Genomic DNA, 22,117 nt, shown 5'->3' with positions numbered 1-22,117 from the left:
AGCCTGGAGACCTACACCTTAGCTTATGTCTGCAGGGTAGCTGCCCCAGGAAAGGCCTTAGCCTGGGAAATCAGGGCCTCTCATCTGCTGCTTTTTGGGGTTTAGATGACAAGTCATTTATTCTTAGAATGCAAACAGAATCTCACAATAGTATTTCTCTTAGGAAGTTACTACATTCACTCAGATTTGCATTTAAGTTCAACACTGAGACCCTTTCAGCTGCTTTAGAAACAGCTTGGCCCTTAGGTGAGGAGCTATTACTTGGCGCCCTCTGAGGAGCTAAGGATCGGCATTGAGGGCTTATTCGGTGTGTAGTCAAGTGCTGTCATGACTTTATTAGTGTTTTAGTACTGATTGACAGAATCCTAAGATAATGGCTGTAATTCCACACTGTTCCCACCACCAGAGTTGTGTGTCCCCATTCCCTCCACTGGAAACTGCATTCGTTCTCCCAAGTTCATAGATAAGGTTAACTACTATCTCTACATCTGTATTTATATATATTTGCCCATTTTTTCTATGGTCCTGTCTTAACTAAGTCATACCTACTACTTCTGAGTTTCCTTCCCTTTTTCAGCCCCCCTTCTCTCTCCAGGTCCTCCTGATGGAGTTGGGGTTCAGAGCCCTCTGATCTTCTTCCCCTGACACTTCCCCCTCTGGGAGCATGTCTGTGATTGCTTCTCCGCTGGATATGAGGGTTGGCAGGTGACCCACACTCCCAGTTTTCCCCTGCTGTGTCACATAGAATTTTTAGATCTAACCCGTTGAGGTATGATGTTTTAAGCAGACATTCTTGTCCATATATTTTGGACACGTGTATCCCGTATAGTTTAGTATTCAAGGTAAGCCAGATTATTTCACTTCTACAAAGTAAAGCACTTTGACCATGTTTCTCAACGAATGCCAAGGAGGTAAGAGTGTGAGTGGCACTATCAACCTGGCAGGCTGATGTTGGCTCTTTCAAAACTTTTTTTTTTTTTTTTTACCAGAGCACTGCTCAGCCCTGGCTTGTGGTGGTGTGGGGGATTGAACCTGGAACTTGACAGAGCCTCAGGCAACAGTCTTATTTGCATAACCATTGTGCTCTCCCCCTCCCCCCCAGCTTAACATTGTTTCACATGATCGTGTTTCGTACATGTGACATTTTGCTTTTTCAGTGTCGTGTGCTATACTAGAGGTATAGTACTCAGAAGACAGAGCTGTCTTGGTGTACAAAGACTGTCGTCAAGGTATTAACGTCCATTCAGTAAGTCACAGATGATCCCGGACAGACAGGAGGGGCTGATACTTATTTGGTTCCTGTATCTAACTTTTGTCCTCTTTCAGGCTTCATGGAGCTGGGCCAGCTTTTTCAGATAAAGACCCAGAGGAGAAAGGGAGACAGCTCAGCCCTCACCGTTGGGGCTGGGGCTTGAAGCCGGTCGGCTCCCTGGTTTGGTTCATTCTTAAGGAGCAGGCACATTTTAAGCAGTTCTGGCACTTTCTGCTCAGTGCACAAGCTGACGTTAAGGTATCTGACAGAAAATATGAGCTTGGGGTGTAAATGGGTCAAGGAACCTGAGTAACCTTAATCAGACACTTTGTTAAAAGGATTAGGAAATTTTTTCAGAAATAGAAATGAAATTGGATTTCAACCAGTTTAGTTGTGTCCAGAACTGCCATTTCCCCCCACTATTTAGAAGTCTTGTTTGTGGAAAAGGGTGTTTACTTCAGCTTTTGTAAATATCTATTTCCTAGTGTAATATAAATCAGATGGTAATTAGAAAAATTTTAGTTCTTTCAAGTTTAGAATTTATTACAAAGCCCCTCTATAGCTTTTAAAGGTAAGAGGGTCTATTATTATTTTGTTTAAATAAAATCAAGTAGCATGAAAGAATGTTCTATTTAAAATGTGTGTAAGTTGATGGAGTTGCCACCGAGTTCAATCACCACAGCAAAAATAACTAGGGGTTGACAGTTCACATGTATCTACCAGTACACCACCCAAAAAGGTGGTTTCAGTGACTGTACAGAGTGTCTTGGAGGTTGAAGACTGCATCAAACTGAGTCTGCCTAGAAATGTCTGCTTTTAAGTTCTGTTTTACCTTTCGGGACCACCTTCTAAGGAGTGGTCACACCAGCATATGGGAACAGCTGAATGTAAATAAAGGATTTGTACTGGACTCCCTCGGCTGGGTTAAGTGTTGTAGAGATACCTGCCCTGTCTGTCCTCTAGTAGCGACATGGTGTTTGAACTGTTACTTAGTCTTTCCTGAGTGTGACTAGTAGCAGATGCTAGGCTTCTGTTCACATACTTGGAACAGTTTTCTTTGTAAAGACATTTGCTTGTCTTGGTCCCAAATAATAAGCAAGCTTCAGTTCTGTAGTACCCAGTTTGTTTTTTTTTTTAAAAACCATCCCAAACAAATCATTCAGATATCCTGTATTTTTATTGTCAGGATCACTTGTTGAGATCTAATTGTAAGACACGCTCAGCTTCTGTCAACTGGAAGTAACTGTGATACTGGCTTGTCGTCTCCAGTGTCTTACTCGTTCTGTTAATAGGATTGAGAAAAGATGACTATTCAGATAGTAAGTCTTACTGAAATACATCTTTCTTGGTAGTTTTTATGGGTAGTGATTAAACCTCTATTTTTATGATTGTTTCCTGGTCTGTGTTTTTAAATTCTTCCCTTAATTTCACTGAAGATGTGCTTAAATCCAGAATTTGTTTAGATGTGGATATTTTGTTAAAGGCAGTCAGTCACGAATACTTAAAACAATAAACAGAATTTGAAAGTTAATATTATAGATATTAATAAAAAGTTCCAAAGCTCAAGAACCCTAATACCTTACATCTTTTTAACATTAAGTAACAGCATATTTTTAAGGAAAAGCACTTTTCCTCTTAAAAACGATTTTACTTGGAGTTATGTAAGCTAATTGTTACCACTCAAAAACATTATTCTTAAGTCCCCCCCTCCCCACCGGCAGCACTGCTTAGCTGTGGTTTATGGTGGTGCAGGGTATTGAACCTGGGGCTTTAGAGGCTTAGGCATGGGAGTCACCTTGCATAACCATTATGCTACCTACCCTACCCTTACCCTAAGTTTTTAAGAGCAAAAGCTAAAAGTGCAAACATTTGGTACTTTCTCTTTTCTGTTTGAAGTAGTGTACATGTATGGAGAATGAACGGGAAATATTTCATGTATGAATTAACTTACGGTGTGATGTTAAGGGCCAAGTAACAAACTGGAGCACGCACACATCACGGTGCCCAAGCCCTAGATTCAAGTCCCTGGTTCCTGCCTGCAGGAGGGAAGCTTCATGAGGTGAAACAGCGCTGCAGGTGTCTCTCCACTGGACTGTCTTGGTCTCCAGGGTCATCACTGGAGCCTGACCCTATAATACAAAGCCACGGCTCCTGGTGGCCAGTTTTTTCCATTTTATTGGACAGGATAGACACTGAGGAGATGGGGAGATAGACACCTGCAGGCCTGCTTGTGAAGTGCTCCCCCTGCAGGCAGGGAGATGGGAGCTCAAACACAATCCTTGTGTAGTCCTTGCGCGTAAAAAGGTGCACCACTGCCTGGCCCCCCCTTCTATCTCCTCAACTTCTGACTCACTCCTCAATAAAGAAATGAATAAAAATAGTTAAAAGATTAATCACAGTGGAGGACTTAAGTTGTTCTAAATTCTACAGTGTGCCCCCCATCCTTTCAGTGTGACTCTTTAGAAAAATTAGGTATTGATATACACGTCCTTAGGATTAACGGTTGCGAGGTGACGAGGTCTCGGGTCCAGGCCGAGTGACAGTGCGTCGTCCAGTCCAATCCATCCCGGCCCTGAAGGTCTGAGCGAGCCCTAGCCCATACGATGGGCATGGGCCTGCACTGAGTACTCTTTGTTGGCGGGCACTCACAAAGTAGTGTTTTTATAACTTGATTTTTAATCTTTATGAACATTTCAATGACAGATCCAAAAATAAAGTCCGATTCGTACAAGCAGGCCACCTTAAGGCTTTGTTTTGGCAGAGTAAGCACGGCAGCGCCAGCCCTCCACGCTGAGGCTGCAGCGGCGCCTGGGCGAAAGCTAGACCAGCAGGACCGCGTTGATGCAGCCGTCATTCTCAGGGTTGTTGGTGACCTGGGCGTATTTGCCTAAGCGAAACAAAGTGGGGATACGGGGGATTAGTTGAAACTAACAACAACAAAAAACACTTTGCTCAAAACATCAGTTTTTAAAAAAACTGGGTGGGTGGGTGGGGGTAGACAGCATAATGGTTATGCAAAGAGACTCATGGCTGAGGCACTGAAGTCCAAGGTTCAACCCCCCCCCCCCCCAAGCCAGAGCACTGCTCTGGTAAAATAAAAACAAATAAAAAGAAAATGGTGGTCCGGGAGGTGGTGCAGTGATAAAGCTTTGGACTCTCAAGCATGAGGTCCCGAGTTTGATCCCCGGCAGCACATGTGCCAGAGTGATGTCTGTTTTTTCTCCTTTCTCATTAATAAATAAAATAAAATAAAAAAGGAGAAAAAACGGTAGGACAAATTAGATTTTACATCGTTCAAAACGGGCTCGCTTCTGAATATGACTACTTGTGCAAAGACTTGTTTGTACAGTCAGGTCCGCGCTGTGAGCGCTTTACAGCAGAAAGTCACCGTGGGCTGGCTAACCTGAGTGACGATTCTTACTTGTAAGTGCATCAGCTTTCATATGGATCTTAAGGCAATTTAACACCGACGTGGGCCAACATTAAGGGTGAGACGGCAACAGTTCACAAACTAGAATCTATTTGTCCGTTTCCAGTAACGTCACAGTTTAGCACTATCTGAGCCCTAAGAGCACCACACGGAGAAAGAGGAGAAAAGACACTGATATGCTGAAGCTGTTGCTGAAATGGGGCCTTCAGGATCGACGTGTTTCCCCAACAATCTGTTATAGGTCTGAGCTGCTGCTTAAGAAACACCCCCTTAGGTAGAAAGAGCCCTGTGGGAGTGCGCAGGACTGGCAAGCACCAGGTCCCAGCCCAGACTTCCCGGCACTGCATGTGCTAAATGGTGCCCGCTGGGCCCTCCCACTTTGTCTGCCTCCAGGGTTACTGCTGGGCTCGGTGCCCACACTATGAACCCACTGCTCCTGGAGGCCAGTTTTTCTATTTCTTTTTGGTTAGAAACTGAGGGGAAGGGAAGACAGACATGGGGAAAGATACCTGCAGACCTGCTTCACCACTTGTGAAGCGAACCGCCCCCCCCCCCCCCAATCCACACAGGCGGGGAGCCGGGGACTCGAACCAGGATCCTTGTGCGGGCTCTTGTGACACCGCCTGGCCCCAGCCCAGGCCCCTCTCATCCGGTGACTCTTAAACACAAGCCTGACCAGCTTGGGAAGTGGCAAGTGGTAGGTGTAGGACGTGCATGCAGAGTCCCTAGCTGGCCCGGGCTCCACGTGGCCCCATGGGCGGTGGGCCTCTGTACTTTCTGGCTAACATGGAACTCCTTTGTAGTGAGAGAAGTCAGTGCTCTCAGCTCTGGTTCAAGCTGGTGCAGGGACTGAACCTGGGACCTGTCTCAGGTATGAATTTTTATCTGTAATTGCTACATCCCTCCTTAGCAGTGAATGATTTATTTTTTCAAAAGCAGGCTTCCCAAAGATTTAAAGCAAATCAAGCCATACCAATTTCTTAAACTTTAAATCCTGTTGTGTTTTTTCTGTCAACTTGCAAAGTCTTGTTACTTTAGAACTGCAGCTTCATATTCACGTTTTTACTCACCCCAGATAACTTTGCCTCCTTGCGTGACCAGGCCCAATTCACTCACGTTCACCTCGATGACGGTGCCTTTGGTAATCACGCCTAGCGTTGTATACAGCGGGGACGAGGGATTCTTCTTTACACCAAGTATTGGCAGACAAAACGTGGCTTTCAGTTCAGGATGTGTCACATGGGCCTTTTTGAACCGCAATCCCTGGTAAATCAAGTAGAAGGATGACCAATGATCCCTTCTGCTTATTTTCACAAAAACAAACAACCTTGTGGACGGAGTGATAAACCTTAAGGTTGCAAACCCGTGTGACTAATTATGAACTCTAAAAGCCCACCACAGGGTAGTTATGCATGGGAGAGGAGGGCGGAGCCCCATCAGGTCCCCTCTCTTCTCTTCCTTAATCAGGCCGCACAGCATCACGCCCAGATGTCCCTGTCCAGTCAATCTGCTGCACCACACACCCGGCTGGAGCTCACAGCTCATGCAAACCCCGACAAGCTGTGTGTGTGTTTAGTGACAAAGGATCAGGGGGTCGGGCGGTAGCACAAAGTGCAAGGACCGGCTTCTTCTTATAGCGTTTGCCCAAGGACCGGCTTAAGGATCCCGGTTCGAGCCCCTGGATCCTCACCTGCAGGGGAGTCGCTTCATAGGCAGTGAAGCAGGTCTGCAGGTGTCTGTCTTTCTCTCTCCGTCTGCCCCATCCCTCTCGACTTCTCTCTGTCCTATCCAACAACGAACGACGTCAACAATAACCACAAGGCTACAACAATAAGGGCAAAAAAAGACCCCAAAAATAAGGATCAGCAGGTTAAATGAGTGGGTCCAAGATGAGATGGGCAGAGACAAACTCTCCATTGTCAAATCCTTTTTGTTTTAGTACTTTACTGGACAGAGAGAGTTACTGAGAGGGAAAGAGAGACCTGCAGCCTTGTTTCACCACTTGTGAAACAAGCATCTGGACACTCACTCAGGAGAGCAACTTCTAAGGAACTGTGCAGAAACATTCTCCGATCTCACTTTAGGGGGATTTCTGTCCACAGAATCAAACTCCCAGTTTTCTGTTATTAACTTCCCATGTCAGTTCTCCAAAGCATTTATTCCCTCCACCAAGCCTGAACTGATTCCCATGAAAGCAGTCTCACACTGTTCTCAGAAAAGGAGCCAGGCCCACAGCGGATCACTCGCTGACGAGAATAATGGCTGTGGGCCTGGAGGTTCTGATACGGCAGTTTCAATGTCAGGATTCGCTGACCATGCCTCTTCGGAAAACTCTTTCAATCTCAGACTGAAAGATAAGACCTGGTGACAGTGGGGATGATGGTCATCAACAGCGTAACTGTTTAAAACTCTTTTCAATCTGTTTCTGTTTGGGTGCACAAGTATCAGTTTTCTGGGCCTCTGGCAATGAGCATTTCCCAGTGTAGCACAGAAAGTGATTCTTAACTGGCCACAGTCTGGCAAGGAACTTACCATCGGCCTAATGAACCTTTCATACTTCGGTGGCTTTCGAGTGAAGCCGTCTCCAACAAAACAGACCTTAGTGACCATTCTCTTCCACGCCTTCTTTTTTCTCTTGCCCGTTCGAATCACCTTTAATACTTCTGTTTCTCCCTGAGCTCGAACTTTGGGCAGGGGAACTTCCCATTTTCCCTAGGAAAGAGGCCACAGAGAGAGCAGATGCTGTCGGTAAAGACGAGCACAAAGGCAGGCATGTTCCCCTCTGCGAAATGGCAGGCAGACCCACTTTTCTCCCACCATTCAACAAGCTGTTGTTCTGATTAGTCTAGAGAATCGTCTCCTCATAAGCCCCCTGTAACTATACTGGCCGAGTCTTTAAAACACAATAAAAACCTAGAAGTATTAGCCTAAGCGAAACTTATTTCTCTGTTCTGGGCAGAAAATAACCACCAGTAACAGAGTGAATAAACGGTACGCCTTGTACATATGCACTGCGTTGGTACTGACGCTTAGTTCCTCGCCTCTTGATACATTTCTACCCTCAACAGATCTTTATACCACAGGGTTAGCGAGAGAAAGCGCAAGGTATTTTACACTTCCCTTTAAGGAAAATCCTATGAAAGCAAAAAACAGGCAGTGGGAACGACAGATGTCAGGTTTCCAACCACACTGAAACAAACTAAGGACATCAACTCTGACATCAAGTTTTCCTCTGCAACCAGTAAAGGGCAACGACTGCCACTGCTTACGGCTTTCTCTTTCCGCTTCTGTTTGATCATGTTGGACAGCACTTTGGCCCGGGACTGTCCCTCTCGGTCCAGCAGGTACGCAGGCACCGCGCCCTGCGGGGTCTTCTCATCGTTCTTCTGCTTGGTGTTTCTCTTTTCGTGCATCTTGATACTGCCAAGAAAAAAGATCGGAGGTGCGTCACCAGTGTCAAGACCTGCTACTCAGAGCCACTCGCCCGCCCCCCAGGGAAGCTCGCGTACGTCTTCTTCATCTGTATCTTCTCGGCATGGCGCTGTTTATGGTACAGCTTAGCTTTCAGACCGATCATTTTTTTTGCCTTCTTGGAGCGTTCGTGAGCCTCTCGACCTTCTTTCTTTCTTTTTCTCTCATGGAAATCCAGCCGGTAGCCATAGCGCTTCCGGTGCAACTCGATGTACTCGTTTTGAGGCTATAAAGAAGCAAGACACTTCATTTTAATCTTGATATCAAGTTCTTGGCAATTATTCTAAGGTACTTGTGAGCAGAGCAGCAGACAGAGGAGGCTGTCTGTCAACCGACGTTTCCTGTGCTCGAATACTGCTGCTATGAAGACCTCTTTCTCCCAACTGCAGTAGCCTGGCTATTAAAATCGCCTCACCTCCACACACAATAGAACAAAGTTCCAAATAATGAGGAGAAGTTCTGTGAATGAAGGTTAATAAGCGAAAACGTCTTAACTAGCTGTCCTCTTTGGTATGGAATCCCCGGAGCTTAGGCCACACAGCCGGGCTCCTCCTCTCTATCCAGGTCTGTGTAATTAGAGAAAATCGTGGGGGAGGGACAGAGGCGATGGCACACCTGGTTGAACACATGTCACAGTGCACAAGGGCCCGGGGTTCAAGCCCCTGGTCCCCACCTGTGTGTGTGTGGGGGTAAGAGCTTCGAGTGGTGAAGCAGGGCTGCAGGTGTCTCTCTCTCCTTCGCTGTCTCTATTCGCCCTACCTTCTCAATTTGTTTCTAGCCAACAACAAATAGATTCTTATTTTATTTATTTTTGAGACAGACAGGAGGGGAGAGAGAAGCAACCAGACATCACTCTGGCACATGTGCTGCCCGGGATCAAACTCAGAACCTCATGCTTGAGAGTCCAGAGCTTTATTACCAAGGCGGCGCCACCTCCCGGACCACATAAATAGACTTTTTAAAAGAAAAAAAAAAAAAACTAAAAAGCTAATTTGCATTGAAAAAGCAAGACTGTAATGAATAGCAAAATAAATGAAACAGAGGAGGGCGGGCTCCTTTCCCCAGGTCACGTGGTAACAGGACGGGACGGACCGACCCAGGGCTGAGCGCTCACGTTACGGCGCACGAGGCCCCGGGTTCGAGCCCCGGGTCCCGCCTGCAGGGGGGAAGCTTCACGAGTGGTGAGGCAGGGCTGCCGGGGTCTCTCTGTCTCTCTCCGCTAAGTCAGTCGGTCAAATAAAGGCGACAAGGGCAGCGGCGGACAGCACGGGGGTGGCTATGCACACAGACCCTCCTGCCCGAGGCTTCCGGGTCCCAGGTTCGATCCCCTGCACCACCGTCAGCCAGGGCTGAGCAGGGCTCTGGGAAAAACAAGAGTGAGGAAAGAGAAGGACAAGAGCTCCGTGACGACAACCGTAAAACAGCAAGGACAACAAAGCAGATGAGTAAAACACCAAAAAAAAAAAGAGGATTCCGCTCCTTAAATAAAAGGACAAGAGCTCGAGGAGCGACGCCTGGGGCTCCGCACGGAAGCGGGCGACTTCACGACACCTGCGACGAGGGCAGAGGGCGGCGCTCGAGGCCCCGGGTTCGAGCCCCGGCCCCCGCCTGCAGGCGCCTCCCTCCCGCTCCCCGCAGCTCAGCGACGGCGACAGACACCCGGAGGAGGCGCGGAGGACGACGTGAGGCCCCGAGTTCGGTCCCCGGCAGCACCTGCCCGGCGCCATGTCCGGGCTTCCTCCCTCCGCCTGTCCCTCCCGGTGGTAAAGAAATGAAGCTACTCGACACAGGCGGCGCCCGGCCCGGCCCGGCCCAGCGGCGCCCGGACCGCGGAGAAGCCAGCGTCCGACTGGGGCCGCCTCCCGGGCCCCCTCACCATGTCGGCGGTCGCGGGGTCGCGAGCGGCGGCCGCCCAGGGGACACGACGCGGTCAGACGGGCTCCGGGGCTCCGCGAGTCGCCGCCAACACCGCGCGGCAGGAAGGGGTCCCTCGCTGTGCGCCGGCGGCGAAGCGGACCGGGCGCCTGGGTTCCGCCTCTCCGCTCTCCGCGGGCGGCGAGAAGGCCGGAAGTGGCACTGGGGTGGCGCGTCGCCGGAAGTGCTGTGGCGGAAGTCGGAGGCGGTACTGAGATGGCGCAGCGCCGGAAGTGCTGTGGCGGAAGTCGGAGGCGGCACTGGGGTGGCGCATCGCCGGAAGTGCTGTGGCGGAAGTCGGAGGCGGTACTGAGATGGCGCAGCGCCGGAAGTGCTGTGGCGGAAGTCGGAGGCGGCACTGAGATGGCGCAGCGCCGGAAGTGCTGTGGCGGAAGTCGGAGGCGGCACTGAGGTGGCGCAGCGCCGGAAGTGCTGTGGCGGAAGTCGGAGGCGGTACTGAGATGGCGCAGCGCCGGAAGTGCTGTGGCGGAAGTCGGAGGCGGCACTGAGGTGGCGCAGCGCCGGAAGTGCTGTGGCGGAAGTCGGAGGCGGTACTGAGATGGCGCAGCGCCGGAAGTGCTGTGGCGGAAGTCGGAGGCGGCACTGGGGTGGCGCGTCGCCGGAAGTGCTGTGGCGGAAGTCGGAGGCGGTACTGAGATGGCGCAGCGCCGGAAGTGCTGTGGCGGAAGTCGGAGGCGGCACTGGGGTGGCGCGTCGCCGGAAGTGCTATGGCGGAAGTCGCAGGAGGCACTGGGGTGGCGCGTCGCCGGAAGTGCTGTGGCGGAAGTCGGAGGCGGTACTGATGGCGCAGCGCCGGAAGTGCTGTGGCGGAAGTCGGAGGCGGCACTGGGGTGGCGCAGCGCCGGAAGTGCTGTGGCGGAAGTCGGAGGCGGCACTGGGGTGGCGCATCGCCGGAAGTGCTGTGGCGGAAGTCGGAGGCGGTACTGAGATGGCGCAGCGCCGGAAGTGCTGTGGCGGAAGTCGGAGGCGGCACTGGGGTGGCGCGTCGCCGGAAGTGCTGTGGCGGAAGCCGGAAGCGGCCCGCGGGCAAAGGCTGAGCCCGTGTTTTGATGCCGTGGGGGACGAGGCGTTCGCGGAAGTCGCGCCGCCGGCTGGCTGCTCTCGGCCCTAGTGCGGCCCCCGCCCCGGCCCGGGCTGCAGAGCGCTGCCAGCGGCGGAGCCCCGGTGAGTGCCGGCCGCGCCCTCCACCTGCCTGCCCGGCCGCCGCCCGGGGCCGCCTCTCCTTCCTGCCGCCATCGTGGCTCAGGGCCGGGCAGGGAGCGGGCGGGGGCGGTAGAGGGAGAGAGACGGACAGACACCCGCGGCCCTGCTGCACCCCTTGCAAAGCTTCCCGCCTGCGGGTGGGCGCCGGGGCCTCGAACCCGGGTCCTCTGCGCACGCTGACACGCGCACTCAGCCCGGCCCACTTGTTTCTGACCTTCTTGCCTTGCGTTTGCTCCCTTCTAAAGTCACATCGTCGGGATGGGTTTCCGTGTTTCCTTCCTTTATTCTCCCCTGCGTTTATTTTAGAGACAAATTGAGAGCGAAGGGGAAGCTAGAGGGGCTGGGGAGCGAGCCTACTGGCTATGCGAAGAGCCCGAGGCTCTGGTGTCCTAGGTTCAACCCCCAGCACCACCATCAGCCAGAACTAAGCAGTGTTCTCGTCTCTGTCTCCCCCCCTGCTTTCTGTCTGTCTGTCTGTCTGTCTGCTGACTGAAATAAACCAGATGGGCAGTCGGGCGGCCGCACTGTAATGTGTGCACGCAACCAGGGGTGTTGTTAAATTTCGGAGGCTCTGGCCGGGCCGGGCTGGCTTCACGGCGGGTAAGAGAGACGCGGAGACAACGGCTGGGCAGGGCAGCTGTGTTTCTTTATTCAGGAACAACGATTCACAAACTAAGACAAACTAGTCACCAAACAGAACTCGGCTGTCTCTCTGCGGCGGCGCAAGCACTCTCTCCCTTACTCTGGAACTCAGGAACCCTCCAACTCTCCAACTCTGGAACTCTGGCACTCTGGAACTCTCGTACTGGGGAACCCCCTGAAACTCTGGCACTCTGGAACTCAGGAACCCTCTCCCTTACTCTGGAACTCAGGAACCCTCTCCCTTACTCTGGAACTCAGGAACCCTCTCCCTTACTCTGGAACTCAGGAACCCTCTCCCTTACTCTGGAACTCAGGACCCCTCTCCCGGGGTCCCTTGGGGCGGGGCCAAACCGGTGCGAAATTAACTGGACTGATCCAATTCTCTTTCTTGGCGGGGGAGGGCTAGAACAAACCAATGTAAAGCATACGACAAGGTGTGCCCCCACCCGGCCCCAAATGTCGTTTATGAACTGGGTAACTTGAGTGTCACCTGGTGTGAGAGGCTGCGCCGTGGATGAAGCAGGGACTTGCTGAGTGGGCGTCAGGATGACTTCGTCCCCCGGTGCCCGCGGTGCATAGCACACACTGGGTCTGCATTTTGACAGGAGGAGAACATCTCCCAAGATAGCTGCCGGGCCCTGCTGGATGCTTGGAATCACAAATAGTCCCGAGCCCTCCTGTGCCCCTTCCCCCTACATAGGCCCGTCTGTGACACAAGTTACTCACCAGCAAGTGGGAAGGAAGTGTAGCTAGTCCCGACAGGAGCCAGTAGGCCTCAGTAAGCTGTGCGAATACGCTCTCCCCCTCTCAAGATTGTATTGCCCGGGGTCTTTTTAGACCGTGATGAACCGTGGCTAACAGAAGCAGGGCTGTGAAATCCTAAGGGTGGCTGACTGCGTGTGCAGATAAACCAGAAAGCGACGCTGAAAGTGAGACACTGCCCCGGCCGCGAGCTGGCACAGTGGATAAAGCACTGGACTCTCAGGCATGAGGTCCTGAGTTCTGTCCCCGGTAGCACATGTATCAGAGTGATGTCTGGTTCGCTCCGCTACTTTCTCATTAATAAAATCTTTAAAAAAAAAAAAAAAAAGGAGATATTACCAAGTTAGCATTTAGAGACTTAAACTGTTCTGGGTGGGGATAGATAGCATAATGGTTATTATGTAAAGAGATTTACGTGCCTGAGGCTCTGAAGTCGCCAATTCAGTCCCACCCCCTCACTACCTTAAGCCAGAGCGGCTGGTTTAAAAAAAAGAAAAACATTAAAAGTATTAAATAAAAAAAGAGACATGTTATACTTCTGTACTTCTATATACAGTTATAATTTGATTGCTATGATAGATTTTTTGTAAACTTTTTCCTACTGTGTCTTCATATCTTGAATAAATTATGTTTAAAAAATAAGGGACATTTGAAACTTAAAAAACCATGTGTCTTTTTAATTGGGGAGTAAACGTCTTACATTCAACAGTAAGTACAATAGTTTGTACATGCATAACATTCCCCAGTTTACCATGTGTCTTATGTTCAGTTAGAATTCTTGCTTTGCTTTTTTTTTCTTTTTCTTTTATTTATTTTTTTGTTGCCCTTGTTTTTTTTGTTGTTGTAGTTCTTATTGTTGTCGTCGTTGTTGGATAGGACAGAGAGAAATGGAGAGAGGAGGGGAAGACAGAGGGGGAGAGAAAGACAGACACCTGCAGACCTGCTTCACCGCCTGTGAAGCGACTCCCCTGCAGGTGGGGAGCCGGGGGCTCGAACTGGGATCCTGATGCCGGTCCTTGTGCTTTGCACCACCTGCGCTTAACCCGCTGAGCTACAGCCCGACTCCCGAATTCTTGCTTTTCTGAGTGATGCATTATACTTTTGATAACTGAAAGGTTTTTTTTTTTGCTTTTTAAGAGCAATCCATTTCTACCATGTCCCACTGTATCTTAACAATTTATGATTTTGTATATTTATTTTTCAGATTATATACTTCAGAAGTCCAAGATGTCCAACTTGAGGATATTATCACTGAGTCAAAAGAGAATCTCCAACTTGCGCATTAATGTAAGCTATTCTTGTACAGTATAACTAACTAACTTTAGTTTCTCAAAGGCCCAGCTGGCTATATGCAATAGTTTCTTCAGGGAGTTGGGGCAGACTTGTAACTAAGAAGAGACGTGCCTTATTTCTGATGGTCAGTTCGTTTTGTCTTAAAACCACCTTGCCGCATTTTGAACACTATTTCTAGATGCCATTTTGAGATCATTAGCGGCCCAGAGTTCCAGTTCCACTGCTGTTGCTCTCAGACCATACATTTTGTGACAGGTATAGTGATCTCTTTATACTGATGACTATGTAACAGAAAATCAAATAGCTATGTCTCTTCTCCTCAGATAAATATTTTAGTCCGGTAGCATTTTATGGAAACCATATAGAAGGCACAGACACGCTTTCCATGATGTCACGAAAGGCAGGTGTAGTAGCTCAGACACGTCACATACCTGTTACAACTCAGACCACACCTGAAACCGTGAAAGGTGTGTGTAGGGACTTAGGGAGGGGTTGAATTGGGGGTGGGGCTGTGTGATTTTTGTGAAGGGTGTTAGGAAAAGACACCTGGGGGACAGGGTTGGCGGCGGGAGGTTGGGGGGGGTGGAAGGGTCTGCAACTTCCCCCTCCCTTCATGGCTTTAGAAAAAGCTTTTCAGGGGACAGGTGGTGGCACACCTGGTTAAGCGCACACATTACAGTGCACAAGGACCTGGGTTTAAACCCCTGGTCCCCAGCTGCAGGGGGAAGCTTCATAAACAGTGAATGAAGCAGGGCTGCGTGTGTCTCTCTACTCTGGCTCTCCCTCTCCTCTCATTTCTCTCTGTCTCTATCCAATAGAAAATAAATAATTTTAAAAAAACTTTAAAAAAAAAGAAAGCTTTTCAAGTGGCTTTAATGTGTAATTATCATAGTCTGATAAATGGTTTTAGAGTTCCTGAGCTCCGCCAGTTCTTAACAGCTGCTAGAATCAGCAGGGGAGAGACCTTACCTAAACCTTGTGATTCTCTGGAAACTTGAGGGTCATGACTCTCCAGCTGTACTTAGCAGTCACCTGGGAGGCACGTTAAGGTGCAGATTCTTTGGCCCCAGCCCCATCAGTTTTGGGCTGGTCTTTTGTTTGGAGTGGTTCTTAAAGATTTAGAGAATAGGAGTTAATAAATGAAGTTATTTTAAGTATTTGTTCTCTGCCAAAAGAGTTATAATGTTAAAACAAAACTCAACCCAGCTTCTTCTCCCCGCCAGAATGCTTGTTGCTGTGAAATACCAGCAGGCCCACGAGGATCAGGGCCTCCAGGGCCACTGCGGACATGCTACAGCTCCCAAGCAGGTGCGCATTTAGATTTTTCTAGCCCCAGAACTGCTGGTGTGCTTGCTGGTATTCTGATTTGCAAGCGTTTCCCTTGTCATCAGTCGTGAGCCATTTTGAGTGTTTCCGACGTCTTACTGCTCAGATTCTTCTTCTGGAGCTGTGCTGGGAGCCGGTCCCGGAGAGCTGTGCCGGGAGCCGGTCCTGGAGAGCTGTTTTGGGAGCCGGTCCTGGTGTGCTGTGCCGGGAGCCGGTCCTGGAGAGCTGTTTTGGGAGCCGGTCCTCGTGTGCTGTGCCGGGAGCCGGTCCTCGTGTGCTGTGCCGGGAGCCGGTCCTCATGTGCTGTGCCGGGGGCCGGTCCTCGTGTGCTGTGCCGGGGGCCGGTCCTGGAGAGCTGTGCCGGGGGCCGGTCCTCGTGTGCTGTGCCGGGGGCCGGTCCTCGTGTGCTGTGCCGGGGGCCGGTCCTGGTGTGCTGTGCCGGGGGCCGGTCCTCGTGTGCTGTGCCGGGGGCCGGTCCTCGTGTGCTGTGCCGGGGGCCGGTCCTGGAGAGCTGTGCCGGGGGCCGGTCCTGGTGTGCTGTGCCGGGGGCCGGTCCTCGTGTGCTGTGCCGGGGGCCGGTCCTCGTGTGCTGTGCTGGGGGCCGGTTCTGTGGAGCCGTGCTGGGAGCCCGTTTGCTCTGGCTGGTGCCGGGAGTCATTGGTCCTGACGCGCTGGGCATGGGGCAGGACTCGGAGACTGGCAGCTTTGCGATGCGGTGGCTTACTGCAATCGCTATGGAACAGGCCATGGCCGGTGCGCCGCTATGTTTCATGGCTGGGGAGCCAGAGACGACCCGAACTGCCCCTGCGGCTCCAGACAGACTGTGACCCACATAGTCAACGACTGCCACCTCTCCAGATTCAAAGGAGGTCTCGAAACTTGACATCAGGCTCAACCTGACGCTGTTGACTGGCTGCGGAAGAAGGGCAAACGCTAGAAGAAGAAGAAGAAGAACTGCAAATACTGATTTTTCTGGTCTGCCTCTTCTTCCTTTTATCGCTTTTCTGGCCTTGGTGGTGGCTGACAGCTGCTGACAGGCGGGCACCATTTCTCATCGCCCCGACACACGTGTGCGAAGCACTCCTCCCTCCCGAGGCCTCTCCCACCATCACCCCGAGCGAGGGCTGCCTCGCCCCTCCACGCCTCCACTGCCCTTTCCCAGCCTCCTTTGCCTCGCACTCCCCCACACCGGGTACAAGCCGCACCTGTCCTCTCCTCTGTCCTTGTTTCTGGGCTCCGCCCGTGAGGGCCACCTGAAAATCCGTCTCCTCTGGCTGATCTCAGTTAATGGGATTCCTTCAGATCTCATTTCTGGTGTTTTATGCAAACACATCTTCTATCAATCGGGGCTTATCAGAAGACTCCATTTGACTATGTTCGTGTCTGGATGGTGTGGGCTGGGTGATACTGTTAGTAACAGCTGGAGAAGGAAGGCGCTGACTTGTTCTCAGTACCTTCCTCTGAAGTAGACGTGGGGGCCTGATGGAACTCGTTTCTTCTTAAAAAAGGAAAAATCGTATAATTTGTTTATTTTATTGAGGGAGGTACAGACAGAAAGATAGACCAGAGCACTGCTCAGCTCTGGTTTATAGGGGTGCTGGGGATTGAACCTGGAGCCTTGGAGCCTCAGGCATGAGAGACTCTTTGCAGAACCATTATGCTGTTTCCCAAGCCCTAAATCAGTAGCTTTTCTCATTATCTCTGTCATGTGAGAATGATGAGAGAGAAGCACTAATGGACTTTGTGACTTGTAAGGGGATATAATTTGATGACCAGCACTTTTGCTATATAACTGTTTTGCTCACTCACAGTTAATTATAGCAACAGTCTGCAAACTGCTGAGGTTTTTCAAAAGATAATTTTTTTTTTAAATATTACCTTTTGTTGCCCTTGTTGTTTCATTGTTGTAGTTATTGTTGTTATTGCTGTTGTCGTTGTTAGGTAAGACAGAGAGAAATGGAGAGAGGAGGGGAAGACAGAGAGGGGGAGAGAAAGACAGACACCTGCAGACCTGCTTCACCGCCTGTGAAGCGACTCCCCTGCAGGTGGGGAGCCGGGGTTCGAATTGGGATCCTTAAGCCGGTTCTTGCACTTTGCTCCACGTGCGATTAACCCGCTGTGCTACCGCCCGACCCCCCAAAATATAATTCTTTTAAATATAAAATTTGGGAGAACTATGCCAAGTCACTATATTATGTACTTCACTCTATTTCAGAAAAACTACTTTTCTTAGAAATATTAGGTCATGGGTGGGGGAGATAGCATAATGGTTATGCAAAGAAACTCTCATGCCTGAGGCTCCAGAGTCCCAAATTCAGCCCCCAGCACTACCATTAGCCAGAGCTGAGCAGTTCTCTGGTTTAAAAAGAGAGGAAGCTGGAAAACAAGATCAGAAAAGAAAACACAAGTAGAACCTGAAATGGAATTGGCGTATGGCACCAAAGTAAAAGACTCTGGGGTGGGAGTGGGTGGGTGGGGAGAATACAGGTCCATGAAGGATGATGAATGACCTAGTGGGGGTTGTATTGTTAAATGGGAAACTGGGGAATGTTACGCATGTACAAACTATTGTATTTACTGTTGAATGTAAAACATTAATTCCCCAATAAAGAAATAAATTTTAAAAAAGGGGGGGGAGGAAGAGGGGAAGGAAAGGCATATGAGGTCATTACACGCTCTGCTCAGCCGACAACTCCCCTCCGCCATCTCAAAGGTATTCCGTCCTTGAGGCAGTCAGATGGGTATCGCTATTGACTCTTCAGACCCTGGAGAATGTGGGTTCATACTGTGCGTTGTAAGTTGTGGTTTGACTCAGGATCCAGTAATGACAACAAAATACTGCTATGAGCACTAATTCTAGCTCCCTAATTCTATTTTCATGTAAGAGTTGGCAGAGAGAGACTAGGATAAATATGTATTTTTCTAAGGATCTAAAAAATGTTTAAAACTATTGAATTCAGGCAGGGGTAGATAGCATAATGGTTATGCAAACAGACTGTCAAGCCTGAGGCTCCAAAGTCCCAGGTCCAATCCCCCTGTACCACCATAAACCAGAGCTGATCAGTACTCTGGTAAAAAAAAAAAAAAAAGAATTGGACTTTAAAAACAATAATAATAAAATAAAACTATTGAATTCATCATCTCTTTTTTAAAATATTTATTCCCTTTTGTTGCCCTTGTTTTATTGTTGTTGTTATTGATATCGTCATTGTTAGATAGGACAGAGAGAAATGGAGAGAGGAGGGGAAGACAGAGAGGGGGAGAGAAAGACAGATACCTGCAGACCTGCTTCACTGCCTGTGAAGTGACTCCCCTGCAGGTGGGGAGCCGGGGGCTCGAACCAGGATCCTTGTACTTTGTGCCACGTGCACTTAACCCTCTGTGCTACTGCCCAACTCCCCATCATCTCTTTTTAAATATATTTATTTATTTATTATCGGATAGAGATAGAAATTGAGAGGAAGGGGGAGAGAGGGAGAGAGACAGACACCTGCAGCCCTGCTTCACCGCTTGTGATGCTGTCCCCCTGCAGGTGGGGACCAGGGGCTCGAACCTGGGTCCTTGTGTACCGTAATATGAACACTTAACCAGGAGCACCACTGCCAGGCCCCCATCTTCATCTCTTTAGAAATCGCGCAGGAGGAGTCAGGCGGTGGCGCATCTGGTTAAGTGCTCACATCACCATGCAGAAGCCAGGTTCAAGCCCTGGCCCCACCTGCAGGTGGTGAAACAGGGCTGCAGGGGTCTCTGCTTCTCTGTTTCCCTTCCCCTCTCAATTTCTCTCAGTCCTGTCCAAGAAAATAGAAAGAAGAAAAGAAAAGAAATAACTGCTGGGAGTGGTGGGTTCCTAGTGTTGACACCGAGCCCCGCCGTACCCTAGTGGCAACAGACTAAAAAGAGAATGAACGAATGAATGAACGAAAGGAAGGATGGGAAAAAAGTTGTACAGGAAAAATAATAAAGGAACTTTTAGTTGAAATGAAAGGACATACTGAATTCATTTTAATTTCTAAATTAAAGGAGATTTTCTTAAACTGAGCGATTTAATTTGAACCCTCTTTCTAGGTTTAGTTGGAAATGACGTCAAGTCCCTTCACGCCATCATTAACCCTCCAGTGGCCAAGTGAGTATTCATTCCCCTTGGCACAGGCCGCCAGCATGGCGGGCTCTCAGTGTTTAGCCAAGCACTGCTAGGAAAAGCTCTGCTTCTGTGATCTTTCTGTCCTCACTAATGATGAATACATGTTGGTATATATCTTTTTTTTTTTTTTGCCTCCTGGGTTATTGCTGGGGCTTGGTGCCTACACCAGGCATCCGCTGCTCCTGGAGGTCTTCCCCCATTTTGTTGCCCTTGTTGTTACTCTTGTTGTTGTCATTGTTTTCATTATTATTATTTTTTAATTAAAATTTTTATCTATTTATTTATTTATAACCAGAGCAGTGTTCAACTCTGGCTTATGGTGGTGCGGGGGACTGAACCTGGGACTTTGGAGCCTCAGGCATGAGAGTCTGTTTGCATAACCATTATACTATCAATCCTCCGCCCTGTTTTCATTATTACTGTTGTCATTGCTGTTGTTGCTGGACAGGACAGAGAGAAATCGAGAGAGGAGGGGAGATGGAGAGGGAGAAAGACAGACAGACACCTGCAGACGTGCTTCACCATCAGTGAAGCGCGACCTCCCTGCAGGTGGGGAGCTGGGGGCTCGAACCAGGATCCTTAGCTGGTCCTTGTGTGTCGCGACATGTGCGCTTAACCCGCTGTGCTGCCGCCCAGTCCTGTTGGTATATACCTTAAAGCTATTTTCTTTTCTCAATTCTGTGATAATTTTTTAGTAGATATTTTTATTTCATTTTAATGAGAGAGAGATACAGAGAAAACATCCAGATTACTACTTAGCTCTGGTTTCTGGTTTCTGGTTGGGCTGGGGATTGAACCTGGGACCTCAGAGCCTCAAGCACAGAAGGCTTTTGCAGAACCATTATGCTGTCTCCCCAGCTCCCTGTGATACTTTCTTTTTTTTAAATGTAGCAACAGTGTACTTTTCTTAGAAATAAATACTGTGGCCAGGCAGTGGTGAACCTGGTTAAGTGCACACACCACAGTGCAGAGGGACCTGGGTTCGAGCCCCTGGTCCCCACTGGCAGGGGGAAAGCTTCACAGGTGGTGAAGTAGGGCTGTGGGTGTCTTTCTGTCTCTCTTCCTTTATTTCTCCCTCCTTGACTTCTGTCTATCAGAAATCAGACATTCATAAGATTGAGTTCTTAACTCTGTCAGATTGATATAGTAGGAGTATGTTCACACCACTATATAGATTAGTGAAATGACAGCTTCAGAATTCACACACACACTAGCTATTTTGATTTTATACTGTCAGTAATGTGCATCTTGTATATTTATTTTTTCCCCTTTTGAACAGAATCCGTAATATTGGAATCATGGCTCATATCGATGCAGGCAAAACCACCACCACGGAGAGGATCCTGTACTACTCTGGGTACACACGGTCATTGGGAGGTTAGACGGACTTCTGTCTCGCCCTCTCCCCACTAGCCAAAAGCGTCATTGGAAATTTTTGCTTACGAAGTCAACTTTCAGGTGTTGAGTGTGACATGGGGCCGCTGGTGTCCGCATTCCAGCAGGAAGATGAGGGAAGCGGTCCCGGCACCCACGATTGGGTCCTCCTTCCTTCGGCTCAGCGTCCTTGGTGGTCTGGTCAGAAAGCTAGGAAGGATAAGGAACCACAGTGTGCATGCGGGCCTTCAGCCGGCTTTTATTTTTTCTTTTTATAAGAGTTCTGCAAACAGTCCAGAGCACTGTCTAGGAACTATATATTTCTGGCCACCCCAATGTGACGGCTTAGAGGGAAAGGAGCAATACTCACAGAAGCCACTGTGGCTTAGAAACCTGTGCCCCCAGGAATGACCATCCTGGCACCTCTCCTGGGAATGGCTGTCAAGTCTTTATTCTTTAATTTACTTTTTACATATTTATTTATTTATGTATTCCCCCTTTTTTGAATTCCCTTGTTTTTTATTGTAGTTATTGTTGTTGTTATTGATGTCATTGTTGGACAGGACAGAGAGACATGGAGAGGGGAGGGGCAGACAGAGAGGGGAGAGAAAGACAGACTCCTGCGGCCCTGCTGCACTGCCTGGGAGGCGACTCCCCTGCTCTGATGCCTGTCTGTGTCGTCTTTCCCTTCTTAGATGTCGACGATGGAGACACAGTGACGGATTTCATGGCCCAAGAGCGAGAAAGAGGCATCACCATTCAGTCCGCCGCTGTTACGTTTGACTGGAAGGGACATCGAGTCAATCTGATCGATACACCAGGTATGATGTAGCCAGGGCAGCCAGACTGTACTGTTTGAAGTTGTTGCTTGTGCATGTGTGTGTGTTTTTAATTGTGATAAAAATAATAAAACCTATCATCTAAGCATCTTTACTGTGTACACAGTACTGCGTTTCTCTTGTTTGAAGCGGGTCTCCAGAGCAGTTTCAACTGTGCGGCTCAGATTCTGTGCCCGGTAATCACTCTTGCAGCCCAGGCCAGTCCAGTCGCTGAGCGGGCACAGCCTCTGCCTTAGCCGTGGGACCCTGGGCTGTCCCTGCTGGTACCGAGTGGGACACCGCGGACAACACCAAGACGCCTCCGGGGGGGGGGGGCTGGTGCTTTGGCGTCTTTCTCTGATAATCGAGAATAACAGTGGGGCTGGGCGGTGGTGCACCTGGTATTTAAATGCAAACACTCTATAGTAAGGATCCGGGTTCAAGTCCCTGGTCCCCACCTGCAAGGGGAA

The 22,117-nt window shown here is 49.6% G+C and overlaps 2 protein-coding genes across 5 annotated transcripts in view; one reads left to right on the top strand and one right to left on the bottom strand.

The window, feature by feature from the left end:
- NSA2 (NSA2 ribosome biogenesis factor) overlaps nt 1-10,258 on the bottom strand; it is a 116,436-nt gene extending 106,178 nt beyond the window's left edge. Inside the window, exons 1-6 of one of the 2 annotated variants that reach the window (XM_060201059.1) lie at nt 10,030-10,252; nt 8,192-8,379; nt 7,952-8,102; nt 7,215-7,394; nt 5,753-5,945; nt 3,925-4,139 (exon numbers count right to left, since the gene is read on the bottom strand). In XM_060201059.1, coding sequence (XP_060057042.1) covers nt 4,072-4,139; nt 5,753-5,945; nt 7,215-7,394; nt 7,952-8,102; nt 8,192-8,379; nt 10,030-10,032 — 783 coding nt within the window. In that variant the 5' untranslated portion in view covers nt 10,033-10,252 and the 3' untranslated portion in view covers nt 3,925-4,071. Of the gene's footprint in view, nt 1-3,924; nt 4,140-5,752; nt 5,946-7,171; nt 7,395-7,951; nt 8,103-8,191; nt 8,380-10,029 lie in introns of those variants that run through there. The other variant, XM_060201060.1, reaches the window with a different exon arrangement.
- Nucleotides 10,259-11,116: 858 nt separating this feature from the next.
- GFM2 (GTP dependent ribosome recycling factor mitochondrial 2) overlaps nt 11,117-22,117 on the top strand; it is a 40,066-nt gene continuing 29,065 nt past the window's right edge. The window contains exons 1-6 of one of the 3 annotated variants that reach the window (XM_016186306.2): nt 11,117-11,252; nt 13,900-13,982; nt 15,212-15,296; nt 19,380-19,437; nt 20,735-20,832; nt 21,525-21,650. In XM_016186306.2, coding sequence (XP_016041792.2) covers nt 11,138-11,252; nt 13,900-13,982; nt 15,212-15,296; nt 19,380-19,437; nt 20,735-20,832; nt 21,525-21,650 — 565 coding nt within the window. In that variant the 5' untranslated portion in view covers nt 11,117-11,137. Of the gene's footprint in view, nt 11,253-12,906; nt 12,926-13,899; nt 13,983-15,211; nt 15,297-19,379; nt 19,438-20,734; nt 20,833-21,524; nt 21,651-22,117 lie in introns of those variants that run through there. The other 2 variants (XM_060201052.1, XM_060201053.1) reach the window with 2 other exon arrangements.

This window comes from Erinaceus europaeus, chromosome 11 (assembly GCF_950295315.1).
Source record: "Erinaceus europaeus chromosome 11, mEriEur2.1, whole genome shotgun sequence".
NCBI classification, from domain to species: domain Eukaryota; kingdom Metazoa; phylum Chordata; class Mammalia; order Eulipotyphla; family Erinaceidae; genus Erinaceus; species Erinaceus europaeus.
The sequence above is the reverse complement of the archived record's forward strand: the minus strand, read 5'-3'. Positions and strand labels throughout refer to the sequence as shown.